The sequence below is a fragment of the Desmodus rotundus genome, chromosome 4 (genome assembly GCF_022682495.2).
Source record: "Desmodus rotundus isolate HL8 chromosome 4, HLdesRot8A.1, whole genome shotgun sequence".
Lineage (NCBI taxonomy): Eukaryota > Metazoa > Chordata > Mammalia > Chiroptera > Phyllostomidae > Desmodus > Desmodus rotundus.
The window spans coordinates 3163484-3177357 of record NC_071390.1 but is presented as its reverse complement, the minus strand read 5'-3'; the positions used below and the strand labels follow the sequence as shown (position 1 = coordinate 3177357).

At 56.5% G+C, this 13874-nt stretch overlaps 1 protein-coding gene across 2 annotated transcripts in view; it reads left to right on the top strand.

Annotated features, from left to right (window-relative positions):
• DOCK1 (dedicator of cytokinesis 1) overlaps positions 1-13874 on the top strand; it is a 374752-nt gene that overhangs the window by 337341 nt on the left and 23537 nt on the right. For both annotated transcript variants that reach the window (XM_053922126.2, XM_053922125.2), the window contains exons 39-46: positions 1822-1911; positions 2702-2806; positions 6838-6979; positions 7118-7196; positions 8306-8390; positions 10376-10462; positions 12917-13093; positions 13325-13408. In XM_053922126.2, the coding sequence (XP_053778101.1) occupies positions 1822-1911; positions 2702-2806; positions 6838-6979; positions 7118-7196; positions 8306-8390; positions 10376-10462; positions 12917-13093; positions 13325-13408 (849 nt within the window). The remainder of the gene's footprint in view (positions 1-1821; positions 1912-2701; positions 2807-6837; positions 6980-7117; positions 7197-8305; positions 8391-10375; positions 10463-12916; positions 13094-13324; positions 13409-13874) is intronic.

The following is a 13874-nucleotide window of genomic DNA, read 5'->3' as shown; positions in this document are numbered from 1 at the left end:
TTTTGTCTTTCAAAGTATTAAAGTGCAACTCTTATTTCCGAATAGCTCTTCTCTCACCAAAAATAGCCGATGGTTTCTTTGAGCCACAGCTATGTACAAAGTAGTTGGAGTCAGTTGGATGATTCAGTGATGAGTGAGGCCCTGGGTGGTCATCCTACTAAGAAAAGGCAGAGACCAGCGGGCGGCGAGGGCAGGGCCCGGGGAATGCCAGGTGTGAGCTCCACAGCCTGTGTGCCCAGTGGGAGCCTGGAGGGCAGGACTTGCCTTTCAAACCCTTTCTCACTCATCACGGCAGGAGGGGCCGGGGGCAGCTGCCAGTGCCAAGTGCTGGCACTGGGCCTCGTTAAGGGCTGAGTGTTTGCATCTCCCCAGATTCCCGTGTGAGAGCCCTGTGCACCACCACGCGATAGTTCCTGGAGGGAGGGCCTTCGGGAGGTAATTAGTGCAATAATTAAAGAGGAAGAGAGGGATCTTGCTCAAGGCCATGGGAGCCCACCGTGGGAAGTTCAGCTGTCTGCAAGTCAGGCGGAGAGCCTTTGCCCAGAACCAAATCTGCCAGCACCTTGACCTTGGACTTCCAGCCTCCAGAACTGTGAGAAATAAGTGCACTGTTGAAGCCGCCCTGCGGGGTTTTTTGGGTTTTTGTTTTAATAGCAGCTCAAACTAAGACAGTCATCAGAAGTAAGAACTTCGCAGAAAAACCAAGGTGAGGCGGGTCCACACCACTGTGTGTCCTTGGCCAAGTAACTCGCTTACTCGATCCCCAAATTCCTTATCTGCAATATGTGTGTGACACAGACCCGCCTGGCAAGGCGTGGGACTTACACAGGAAAGCGCAGGTGCGTGTTGCTGGACATGCTGTAGGCTCGAAAGCACTCTCGCGAACGATGAGGGTCCGCCCGCAGCAGTGGCGGATTGGAGAGATGGGACGCGTGTCTGGTGGGACGCTTTCCTGATTCCAAGCCAATGGCCTTCACTTCTGTTCAAGAAACGGTGTTGAGCAGGTCTGGAGCTCAGGCCCAGAGGTTCTGGTGCTGCTGGGTCTCTGCCCTCCGGGACGTGCGGTCTCTGAGGACTAGAGGCAGAGGGTGTTCCAACTTCGGTAGGGCTCCAGGTCGGAGAATCCTGGGCCCTTGAAAGAGAACAAAGGAGAGCAGAGGGCACCTGGGAAGGCTTCCTGGAAGAACAAAGTAAACCACTTTATTTTGTTTTTCCAAGGAAAGTAAGGGAAGTTCAGTGACGTGTTTCAACCAGTTGTTCCACAGGTGTCAAAAGTTTACCAGCATTTTAACAAACGTGTGTCCCCAGGAAGTGCTTCCTTCTAACGTGATGGTGGGCTTCACACCCTCATGTATTTTGCACGTGCAAAGCGGGCTTCCAGCAAGCTCTATTTCGTGCAGCGCTGAAGTGTGTCCTGCCCTTTCTGGCCATGGAAGCAGAGTGTTTCTCAAAGGGGACGATTTGGGGAAGCAGCGACATTGGCTCGCTGTGGCCTCTCATCACCCTGCGGTCCCTTTTCCTGGCTCCACGGCTGACAGCGCAGATGGGCTCCGGTGGCCGTGAGCTGACGTCAGCAGGACGGACAGTGGGCAGAGGCCACGTGACCCACGAGCCAGGTGGTGACCAGGTTACTCAGCGGGTGACCAGTCACAAGCCAAAGGACATGAGTCTCTAGTAACTGTCTTTTCCAACGTTGTTATCAGTATTTTCGATTTCGGCAAGCTTATTTCCAAGTTGTTTCACTATGGATGGTCATGTTGCTCTTTTACTCTTCGACCACAAGACTCAGGCTTCTCTCGCCCCACTTTCCTTTCCTCACAGATGTGGGAGGAGGCCATCGCCCTGGGCAAGGAACTTGCAGAACAGTATGAAAACGAGATGTTTGACTACGAGCAGCTCAGCGAACTGCTGGTAGGTCCTTCCTTCTCCCGACCTAAGTGAGCTCAGGGGCCTAGATGTGTTTTTCTGGCGTGTCCTGTTCCCTTCCCCTGTGGGGTTCTCCTGTGGCCCCGGCCGTCGTCCTGCATTTTGTCCAGGAGGATGGTCTTGACTCATCTGCTGGTTGATTGTGGCCCACGAGCCTTCACTTTTTATTGCCCACTGAGCTTTGGCCACAGACTCTGGGGCTTCCACAAGGGAGCGCTCTGTGAGCTCCTGCTGAGCCCCTCGCACACAGTGGTCCGGGCGGCCCGAGAGGCTCCTAGGGGGGCTGGAGAGCAGCCCAGGCCTGTCCCCACCACGGGAGCTGTCAGCTTCCGCCTCCTGCCTGCTCTCCACGTCATGGCCTGAATGGTGGTGTAAGATGTATCGTTACTTTAGAGCAGAATCCTGCCCTTTCACATGCTTGTGTAACGCGCCCCGCTACCTGATTAACACCGTGTTTGAAACTGCTGAAGACCAGCCACGTAATCAAAAGACAGGCCTTTTCCGGGCCACCGACTTGGTCATTGAAACACCCGTAAATCACAGCTGGGGGCTGAGTTTGGCCTTTTGGGTTGGATTTCCCGGCCAGCACGGTGGAGGGTAGGTGGAAATGCTGTCAGCCCGGGAGGTGAGGTCACATGCAGAGGCAGGCTCCAGTGCGCCCCAGCAGCTGCCCTCCTGGAATTGCCGGCGCCTGGCGCGCCCCCTGGAAGAGTCCAGGAGAACAGACTCCCCAGACTCTATTCAAACCGAGACGTGTTTTCTTCCTTCCTTCCAGAAGAAGCAAGCTCAGTTTTACGAAAACATCGTCAAAGTGATCAGACCCAAGCCGGACTATTTTGCGGTCGGCTACTATGGACAAGGGTTCCCCACGTTCCTGCGGGTGAGTTCGGGTTCTGTTTCGCCTGTGCCTGGCTGGCTCCCGGGGTGGGGACCCTCCCGCGCTGAGCAGGGTCTGGGTTTTGCACCCGTGGGTGGGAGTCTGACTCCGTATTCTCACAGCTCCTTGCTGAGCTTAGGGGGCCGGGGGCGGTGGGGGCGGTGGGGGCAGGGCGCGGAGCTGACGGTATTTGACTTGATTGCATGTGGACTGGCATCGGATTTTTCCTAGGCGGGACTCTCCTTCAGAGATTTATGTGTACTTTCGAACCTGTGGTAAAATGCACATGAAATGTATCGTCTTGACTGTTTAAGTGCGCAGGCCAGTGGTGTGAGTGCATGCGCACCGTTACAGCACCCCCTCCGCCATCCCCTCCACACCTTTCTCATCCTCCCGCACCGGAAGCCCGTCCCAGGGAACCCTCACTCCCCCTGCCCCCTCTCCCCACCCCGGGCCCACCATCCCGCGCTCTGCCTCTCTGACTCTGCCAGCTCTGGGGCCTCCTGCAAGTGGACTCAGACTGGATTTGTCCCTCTGTGTCCGGCTTGTTTCTCTTAGCCTAACGTCCTCAGGGCTCATCCACGGCGTAGCAGGTGACAGAACTTCGTTCCTTTTTACGGCTGCACGATACTCCATTGCGCAGATGGACCACATTTCGTTCACCCACCGGTCCTCTGGGTCCTCTGCTGGACATCGGGGCTGTGGAATAACACGCTGTGAGCACGTGTGTTTTCCACTGTGTGAGAACCTGGGGTGTGGAGCTCCCCTGCTGGAAGACAGGCACGGGCGCCCAGGTGCCTGACGTGAGCCGGACGCCCGCACCCCGAGCTCCTGAGGCAGAGGAGACGTTGTGTGCTCAGATGCCGCCTGGCCTCCTGGTGGAGTTGTTTGGAGTTTCTCTGAAACTCGCTCTCAGGTGCCGTTGGCCAGTGCGTCATGAGTGCCTGTCATTCTTTAATGACACACGGTTTTCTCCTACCCTGGGGGACCAGGCGTGAGTTGCTGCTTTTCTAGAAGCCGGCAGCTGGGGCGCAGCTGTCTGGGACAGTGAGGTCCAGCAAGGACACGTCCCTCATCCCAGGGCTGTGTTGCTTCGGCCCCAGGGCCATAGCATCTCTCACGCTGGCGTCAGCGGGCAGGGCATTGTGGGGAGAGCTGTCATGGTCTCTAGGAGCAAGTGCCCCTCGAGGGGCTGGCCTGTGCAGAGGTGACCTGTGGGTCAGTCCGCGCACTCAAGGTCCTGGCTGGTTGACTGGGGCATCCAGCCCTGTGCTTGTCACCGTGAGTCCGTCTGTCCTTGACGCCCTTGCCTTCGCTGTAGAGCTTAGGTGGTGTGCATCTAAGATCGGGGTTGGTCAGAATCCCAGATTCTGGAGAAAGTCTTCCCTTCAAACGGAAGAATAAAGGATGTTTGGTTATAAGCCCTAAATTAGGGAGGATTTGAAATTGACTTTATTTCGAATTAACAAATTGAAGGGTATAATGAGCACGGAGGTGCAGTCACCCAATGTGGCTCAGGACTTTATGGAGTGTGCGTGGCTCTGCGTGAGCTAGGGAAGAGAGACAGGCTCCCCGAGTCACGGCCGGCTCGTGCCCTGCCGGGGGCTGCAGTGACTGCGGCCCTCTGTGCAGTGCTGAGGTTTAAGACCACTCACTGCCTACGGCACGGTCCCTCTGTCCCGGTGTGTCGGGGGGCGGGGGGGCACTGTCCCCAAGCCGACCGATGCCAGGGATGTGCTGGGAGCACACTCATGGTACATGCTCCAGGGGCCACACGGGGTCGCCCACAGAAGGACAAATTGCAAACTATGAAGTAAGTATTTAACGGGCATGATTTATGCTGAACTGCCTTTCCTGTCACCCCTGAGTGATTGTGTGGGGCTGTAGCAACATACTTATTCCACCTCATAGACCCACCATCAGGGGTCAGTCTGACAATGACGTCAGCGGCCACAAAAAGTGGGCAAAGCGTCTGGCGGCTGCACGCAGGCCTGGGACAGCTGCCTCTGAGAGCCGACTGGCTATCCCTCTTGCTTGTTCTTCTTCAGGAATTGATCTCATTGTTTTGGTAATCCTATTAATATTTATGTTCCTTACAAGGAATGTCTTTGACTATAGGTACCTTTCTCCTTGTTTTCACATTTAAAAGGACCATTTCAGAATGCAAACAAATTGACATTTCTAGAAAATGTTTTCAGTTTTTTCACCTATAACTCACTACTGGTTTTCTATTAAAGCCTTTATATACATTTTTATTATTAAGTCTTCTTCTAGTGCAAAGCACAATACATTCGTGCTCATTTTATAGCACCTGTTATACATTAAATCTTCCTGAGTCTCTGAAGTGTTTGGCTTTATTTAGACGTCAGAGATGCCCATTGCTGTGTATTTATATTTCTGATTAAGATTACATATTGCTTTGGCTTCTGCTTGACATTTTTTTTTTGAGAAAGAGAACATTTTTCTTCTATAATAGCTACTTCAAGACATACCTAAGCACAAAGTGAGTAAAATATTTAATTCTTAAACTGTTCCTTCTTTAATGATTTACAGAAACTCAGAATAAGTTGAGTAGGGAAGGAGATAAATTGAATACCAGAAGGTCTCTCTTTATCTTTTGGAAATTCATTAATTAGACAAGTTTTCCTGTGACTTTGAGCTGAGTCGCTAAGGGACAACTCTGCAGTGGGATGTTGATCTCTCGTCCATCTGTCTCTCTCGTCCTCCTGTGTAGCATCTGTCCAGGGTCACAGCAGATGACTTGTGACCAGCCAGTCAGAGCCTCTGGCCCAGTGCCCCTGAATCGAAACCACAGATGAGCCCACATGACCCAGTCCCACAGGGAAAGGCCTCAGCCCCCAGCCTCCCGGTCCGCGGGCCCCGTGGCTCCTGTCCTGTGTTTCCCTCGCTGATGGTCCTGCGATGGGCAGCATGGGGGGCGGGGGCGGGTAAGTAGGCTTAGGAGCCAGCAGTGGCATCACACGGTCTACCACTGCCACGGTTTGTGACTCAGTCGACACTCAGACATACTTGTTAAGCCCATGAAGGGACAGAGACCTGCGACACCTTGGAATTAGAACTCTCCTTACGGCAGACAGAGATGGCCTCCGCGAGACTGCCCGCGTGGGGAAGAACGCAAATCTGCCTAACACCCGCCCCAAGGGCACCCGGCCCACCCTCTGTACCAACCCCAGGGAGCCTCTCCAGCTCCGAACTTGAGGAGGTGACAAGAGTGTCACTTGAGGTGGACAAGCCCAGCCTTTGGGAGGAGAGTTCTGTGTGTTCTGCGTGTCATGGGCTGACGGATAGTCATCCGCACGGGGTCTCTGATGTGCAGTGAGGACAGTCCCTGACCTCGGGGAGGCCAGCCCCGAGTCTCTGCTTTGGTCTGGACCCTCCCCGCTGGCTCTCTGGAAGCCGAGACCCCGTAGGCGTCTGCTGGGAAGGCCGTGCTTGGGCTCTGAGCCCCCGTCCCTCGGTGCTTCCTGAAGCCCCTCTGGCAGGTTGAAAGCGAATCAGGTCCCACCAGGGAAAAGTGTTCGTACTCTGTACGAGCAGGGAGGGGCAGGCGTAGGCTGGCACTTGTTCCTCTGGTACATGACACAGCAGCCAGTCAGTAACGGTGCAGGAAGAACTCCATGTTCGACACACTCACGCTGTCAACCTCCGTCTGCCCCGCCCCACATGTGCGCCCCCGTCATCCACTCGTCCTGGTGGCCAGGTTCCCCGTTCTGATCCCTTGTGCCCCCAAGAGGGCGGGCTGCGATCGCGCCCTGGGTGTCCGTGGCTTCGCCGACCTGTTGTCACTGTGAAGGCCGCACACAGCACGTGACCCGAGGTCAGTGATGCTTGTCCGGGGCTAGGGTCGCGGCATTAGCTCGCGTGGCTCGTGTCCTGCGTTCCTGGTAAGACCGGCACCGTGACACGTGTCCTCAGGTCGGGGACTTTTCCTGCACGCCGAAGGCCGAAGGCCCGGAGGGCGAACGTGTCCGGCCCTCCCTGTGCTGCTCTTTAAGGAACGTCACTGTTTCCAGGGGAAAGTTTTCATCTACCGAGGGAAGGAGTATGAGCGCCGGGAAGACTTTGAGGCTCGGCTGTTGACACAGTTTCCCAACGCGGAGAAAATGAAGACGACATCCCCACCCGGCGACGAGATTAAAAACTCCCCTGGCCAGCGTATCCTTTCAGACCACAGCGACAGAGTGGCAAAAAAGGGTTGCCGCCCCATTGGTGGGGGGGTCGGACGTCCTCAGGGCTGGGCTCCCCGGTCCTTCCATGTCTGTCTGCCTGTGACCTTGACCCCGTCACCCTCAGATATTCAGTGCTTCACAGTGAAGCCCAAGCTGGATTTGCCCCCGAAATTTCACAGGCCTGTCTCAGAGCAGATCGTCAGGTGAGCAGCCCGCGCTTCCTACCCCACCAGGGTGCGGAGAGGTTGTGCGCGGATCTCTCAGTGTCACGCGTGGCCTTGGAAATGGTGGGTTTTAGCCTGCGCCTAGCTTTCTAGATGCACTTCCTGTTTACTTAGAAAAAAAGGGAAGCAAATGCTTCTCAGCACCAGGAAGGAAATGAGATGCAGTGCAGGAAGCCCACTCGCCCGGGTTAGGGGTGCCAACTCCCAGTGCAGTCAGGAATCTGTATAACTTTGAGTCCCCCAAAACATAGCTGTCCCTTGGCATCTGGGGGCATTGGTTCTAGGATGCCCCTGCTCCGGTGCCCTAAACAAAATGGCACAGACCAGTGCGTACAGTCGGCCCTCCGCACCCACGGACCCCCAGCCGAGGGTGGAGAACAGCCAATCACTGAACAAAACCCACGTAAAGTGGACCTGGGCTGTTCAAACCTGGGATGTTCGAGGGCCAACAGTGAAGGAAGTGGAGGGGACGTGAACGCTCTTGTCTGTGAGAGCATGCATGGTGCAGGGGTGACTCCGTCTCCCCAGCCCGTGTCGGGGCACACGTGGCCCCCACCCGCCCCCAGCGAGGACCATCACCCGCTGAGCATGGCTGTAAACCGGCCTTTTGTGTAGACTTGAAACTGAAGTCTACAAGCTCTCTTTAAAAATAATGAAGACAGATGTGTTTTTAACTTTAACCAATGATTGGCCTAAGTTATCTAAATACAGTAATTGTTGAATTAGTAAATTAAGAACTTATTGATTAAAGGTTTTAAATAACAAACACACATGGAGGACGCTGGCCTCTTCCTCTCTCCTTCACGCTGCCTTCTCTGGTTTTGCCCGATTCGCTGTCCTCAGCAAATCGTCTCCCCCAAGGGTTCGCAGGGACAGGGAGGAGGCGAAACTCAGGGTAGTTCGTCCCTTCGCCGGGGTCCCTGTGCCGAAGCTGAGGTGAGAGAAAGACACAGCTCTCGCCTCCAGTCAAGGTCAGGGATGTTTCGAGGAACAGGTGGCTGTCGGGAGGCAGGAGGAACTCGCCTCTGGCAGGGAGCCGACTGCTTCTTGGGATAAAATCCTGACGGCGTCTCTCTGTCTCTGCACAGTTTCTACAGGGTGAATGAGGTCCAGCGGTTCGAATATTCTCGGCCGGTGCGCAAGGGAGAGAAAAACCCAGACAACGAATTTGCGGTAAAAAATCAAAGCCACCCCCCCCAATGCTCACTGCACCCCCAGCAGAGCTGCCTGTGGGAGACTGGCCTCGGGGGGTGAGGGGGGGCCGGTGCGGCAGTCGGTGGCTCTGCACACTACGTGCAGAAACCCTAACCCTAACCCTTCAAATGCGGGAAACAGGGCCCGCTCCACAAACCACGACGCTGAGTCCTAGGATGCTGTGGCTGGTGACGGGTGTTGCCTCCCTCCTGATGTGTCCGAGTTTGTCGTCATCTGGGCCCCGGGTGCTGGCGCAGGTGCTGGCACCTCTGTGATGAAATGGCGCACGGAGGTGCTGGGCATTCGGGGACAGGCAGTCAGGAGAAGGACGCCACGAGGGCACCGGAGCAGGTCCCTCCCCCCAGGCATGGCCCGGGCCGCAGCGCAGAGGACAGGGGCTCTCGGAGCAGTCCCTGTCTGTCGTGGCCACTCAGGCAGCAGTGCCATTATTTCTGCAACGCCCCCAACTGCAGGCTGATAGACAGTTCTTGAGTTTCCCTCCCCATCTCCGTCCAGAAGCTCGGGATGTTCCGACACAGTAGAGAAAGAGAGAGCAGGAGGCCAAGCAAACCATCCCCGGGGGCTGAGCTGAGAATAAGCGGGACTCAGCGTCGTATGGGGCTGCGTGAGCCCCCCAGGCTGTGACTCGAAGTGGCTGTGAAGTCCCCTGGTGGCCCCGTCAGGTCTCCGCACACAGATGAGGCTTTCAGAATAGTCCTTCGGGCTCCTGGCAAAGCCTCGGGCTTTCGATAAGCTCAGGGTCCTTGCAGCCATAGGAAGCCAGCGGGGCAGGTCTGGGATCCTGGGGCCGGTGAGGAGGAGGAAGAGGAGGAGAGACAGGGCCCAGGTTAGCCAGAGCCGGCCCTAAGCCCACAGCACAACCCAGAGGCCCTGCCAGGGTGTGTGGGTGTCAGGGAAGGCACTCGGGGTGGGCTCTGGGGCTGCATGTGCCCACAGAGCTGCCTCATGGGCACTGGAAGCACTGGCCCTGGGGACAGGAGGCCTCGGCCTGTGTCCCGTGTCCCAGAGGCTTCAGCCTCCTTACCCCACCCCCTTTGCAGTCAGAGAGGTTTGGGAGTCAGCGTGGTTTCCTAGAATCACAGATGTCCCGTAATGCCCTGGTCTGTATCAGGGTCACTGCCAACAGGCGCAGCCAGGCAGTGAGCCCCGTCACGGTGGCGGGGGGGAGGGTGGCAGTAGGGGGTCAGTGCAGGAGGTGAGCCCCCTGCAGCCTCACAGAGATGTGTTGAGTTGTATCCATGGGCTGGAAACAGTTTCCTGCAATATATAACATTCTGGGTTACAAGAAATACAGATTCTAAAAGGGCATGGTTATTGGAAACAGACACACTTTCTAATGCTCAGCGAGAAGTCTTGAACGATAGATTGTAAACTGTTTAAGTGGCCGTGTCTGAGTAGTGGGGGACTTTTCTCCCTCTGTGCGTATCTTTATTTTATAACGTGGAGTATTTATGGCTTAAGCTTAAAACACTTATTTTACTATGATGTCAGAGGTACTGTAATGAAGCCCAGTTTTCTTCAGTGAAGCTGCACCTCTGAGTTTCTCTTGCCCACTAAGTAAGGCTAGCGCCGAACTCACTGCAGCAGCCTTTCCAAAATCCATTTGCGCAGAGCAAGCCCCCCTCATTTTGATGTGTCTTGATTCTCCCTGACTCTCCGGTTATCTTTTCCTTTGCCAAATAGCAGGGAGGCGGGCACCATTGGCCAGGGAAGCAGGGGACCCTCACCTGCCCGGCGTGACTATCAAACAGAGCATGGCCTGTGAAGTGTTAGCTCCACTCAGACCTGCCCTCCTCGGACACAGAACGGCGTGTGTCCTTGGCCCCAGGAGGAAGGCTGTTCTGGAGCGCTGGCCTTGTAGAGGGTCGTAAACCCCCGTTAGGGCAGAAGCCATCAGTCTGCCGACGACCCCTTCCAACATGTGCTGTGTGTTCCCTTTGCAGAACATGTGGATCGAGAGAACCATATACACAACTGCATACAAGTTACCTGGAATCTTACGGTGGTTTGAGGTCAAATCTGTTTTCATGGTAAGGACCCCGCCCCCTCGCCCCTGGAAGGAATTGCCCAAGACCGTCTCTCCTGCCTCCGATACGCCCTCCCCTCCCACGAGTGCCGGGTGGTCTCTGTGGCCGACGCACACTGCAGGCCCAGATCACACGAGACTGAGGCTGCAGTCCCCCTGCGTGTTGCTCGGAGCCTCGGGGCTCCTGGCCCTCGAATACCCCAGTGAGGTGCTCTGTGCGCACAGCTGGGCTGGCTCCGGAGGAGATGGACTAAGTTCCATCCCTTCTCACCAAGTACAGCTGCTTTGACAGTCCCTTCAAGTTAGCCCGTGGGAGAGTTTAAGAAGAGGTCCGATTTGCGTGCAGTTTTTCAGATCCTGCTTCCCAATGGTTTAACGTCCATTTACATGACAAACAACTTGATTAATAGCGCTCATTCCAAGTAAAAATAGCTTCAGATACTCCTCCCCGGCACTTTTTAAAGAAATAACAACTCGAATCTCATTAGCCAAGCCCTGTTCTGCCCCCGTGGTGAGCCCCCCAGGGTCTGAGGCCCACGTTGCAGAGTCGGGCAGTGGGTCCTCCTCACGTACAGGGCGGTGTCCGCTGAGGTGCTTGTCTGAGCAAAGATCTGGGGGAGGGCGGGCATTTTCTTACCATGCCTCTGTGCCTGTTGTCGCCCAGCAGGGTCTTGGCTAGAGGGTGTGACTGCCACTTAGTGTGCAATGAGTCCCCTTGGAGCCTCCTGGTTTGGTTCCAGAACACGCAGGAGCCTCTATTCCCAGCCCCGTCTCCTCTCTGCCCCTTTGTCCTTCCGGTCTGAACCCCCGGCTGCCGCAGAGTGTGCCCTGCTCACCACACCCCCGCCCTGTCCCAGGCGACCTTCCTCCTGCTCTGAAACCCAGGTCTCTGCCTGCCCCCATCCTGGGCTTTCGCTTTCTGCCCTGGGCGTTTCTGCTCTGTGCCCGTGGCACCCACGCAGGCCCTGGCGTGGGGACACTCAGATGAGGTGAGGGGCAGCACCTGGCCTCGCTGCCCCACGGGAGCCAATGATGCTTGTGTGCGAGACGTGGCAGAAGAGGAGGCTCTTCACAGCCACGGGCACCGAGCCTCTTAATGAGCCTCTTCCCATAAGCTCAGTGTAATAGGAAATTCGGAGAGCTGGCTGGGACGACTGAGGAGGGAGCTTAACAGCAGGAGGTGGAGGGTGTGAGCCGGACCTTCTGCGAGGACCTGGCCCTGCCATTGCTAACAGACTGCGAGGGCTGTGCATGCAGTCCCCGCGTGGGCGACACAAAGCCTCGGCGACACAAAGCCTCAGCGACACCCGTCCCCGCCCCTCCTGTGTGCCTCCAGGGATAGCCCTCCCCCCACCCCCCACCCCCCACCCCGGGGATCCTGTAGCTACTGCAGGTGTTGGTTTGGTAAAAATAGGAAACTTCTTTCTCAAGGCAAAGGGGGCAGTGGGGCAAGAGACCAAGGACTAGAAGCCCAGGGGCACTAAGGTTGGATCGCAGGTGGGGCCCATGAGGTCCAGTCAGCAGTGGTGACAGCCTCCCGTCCCATCTGGGTGTGAGAGCTCGTCCTCCACAGGAGGGCGCGCGGCCTTACCTGGGGACCATGGCAGGGCCTCTCTCGCATCCTGACCAAACAGATACGGCCTACAGGACAGTGACAAATTATTTCAAAATGCCCTAAACTTTTACCCTCTTTAAAACAAGTAGCAGACAAGCCCATGGTGAAAAGTCCTCATTTGTGAAGCAGACAGAATGTGTTCAAGCAACAGTCGGGCTGTTTTCCTGGGATTACCACGTGTGTACACGTGTGTGCGCGCAGATGCACATAGCAGCATAGTGTGTGCACACAGCTGTCCATGTATGTGTACACACTCGGGTGTGTGCATATATGCACACATGTGCATGGGCACGTGCACACTCCCATGGGCATGCACATAATCACCTCCTCACATACACATGCACACATGCACACAAGCATGTGTGTGTGCCCACATGCACACACCCTTGTCTGTGCATGTGTTGGTGTGCGAGCACATGCTCAAGTGCACATGTGCGTTCACATGTGTGTGGGTGTGTGCACTTGCTTGTGTGTGCACGTGCGGCACATTCATCTGTGTTTATGCACACACCTGGGTGCACATGCATATACGTGTGTGTGCACACACATGCGCACACACTTGTGCACTCACGCACACCAGAGCTCAGCGGCCTGGCATTGTTCCTTTGGGGTTGGCATCGTTCACTGCGGGGCGGACACGGTGATACTGAAATGTCAGCTGCCCTGCTTTGGGCAGTCAGGGATCATCCGTGGCGGGGGAAGGTGCGTGGGGTGTAGGAAGCCTGTCCTCACTCAGAAACGTTTCTCTGGCGAGATCCCATGAGCTGGAGCTGCAGCTGGAGGCCCCGCAGTGGGTGGGGAAGCAGCTCGTCTGACGTCGTCCCATCTCCCCCTTCCCGGCAGGTGGAGATCAGCCCCCTGGAGAACGCCATCGAGACCATGCAGCTGACCAATGACAAGCTGAACAGCATGGTGCAGCAGCACCTGGACGACCCCAGCCTCCCCATCAACCCCCTCTCCATGCTCCTCAACGGCATCGTGGACCCTGCTGTCATGGGCGGCTTTGCAAATTACGAAAAGGCAGGTGACCTGCCAGCTCTCTCTTTCTAGCCCTGTCCTGGGACAGACCATCTCCGAACACCATCTCCAGGCCCAGCAACCACCCCAGTCTTACCGAGCACCCTCAGCAGTGCTGGGCTAAGGCCAAGCCGGGGGCGCCCAGGGCAGCGCCCGGGGGCCTGGTGCATGGTGGGTGTGCAAAACGCAAGCTGGGGGAGCAGATGTACTGAACGGCTCCCTCTGTCTCCCCAGGCCTTCTTCACAGAGCGGTACCTGCAGGAGCACCCAGAGGCCCACGAGAAGATTGAGAAGCTCAAGGACCTGATCGCATGGCAGGTAGGTGTCCAAACGCAGCCTCAGGGGCTGGGGGTGGGGGTTGGGGGACGGGAGCCCAGTCCAGGCCCAGGCCGGGGCCCGTAGATGTCAGCCAAAGTGGCGTGTGGCCGTGCCTGTCCCAGAGAAATCCCCACCGCTGCCTTGGTGAGCTCAACTCTAGGCCACGGCCAGGAACTTGGACACCCAGAATGTTCTCTCTCACAAGTGGGTCTGATCTGTCATCTCTGGTTGGTGAGCTTGCCGGTTGCAGGAAGCTGTCTGGGTTGGAAGGACAGGACAGCAGAGGCGGCACCAGTGTGTGGGTGTGCACGTGCCCAGGGAGCATTGTGCACACATGTGCAGGTACATGTGGGCGTGCATGTGGTGTCGGTGGGAGCCTGCAGGGCGCCCGCCTTTGCACCCTCCCTGCCTGTGCTTGGGGTTGGCAGGCCTCGTTTGTGTTTTCCCAGCTGCAATACTGTGCGTC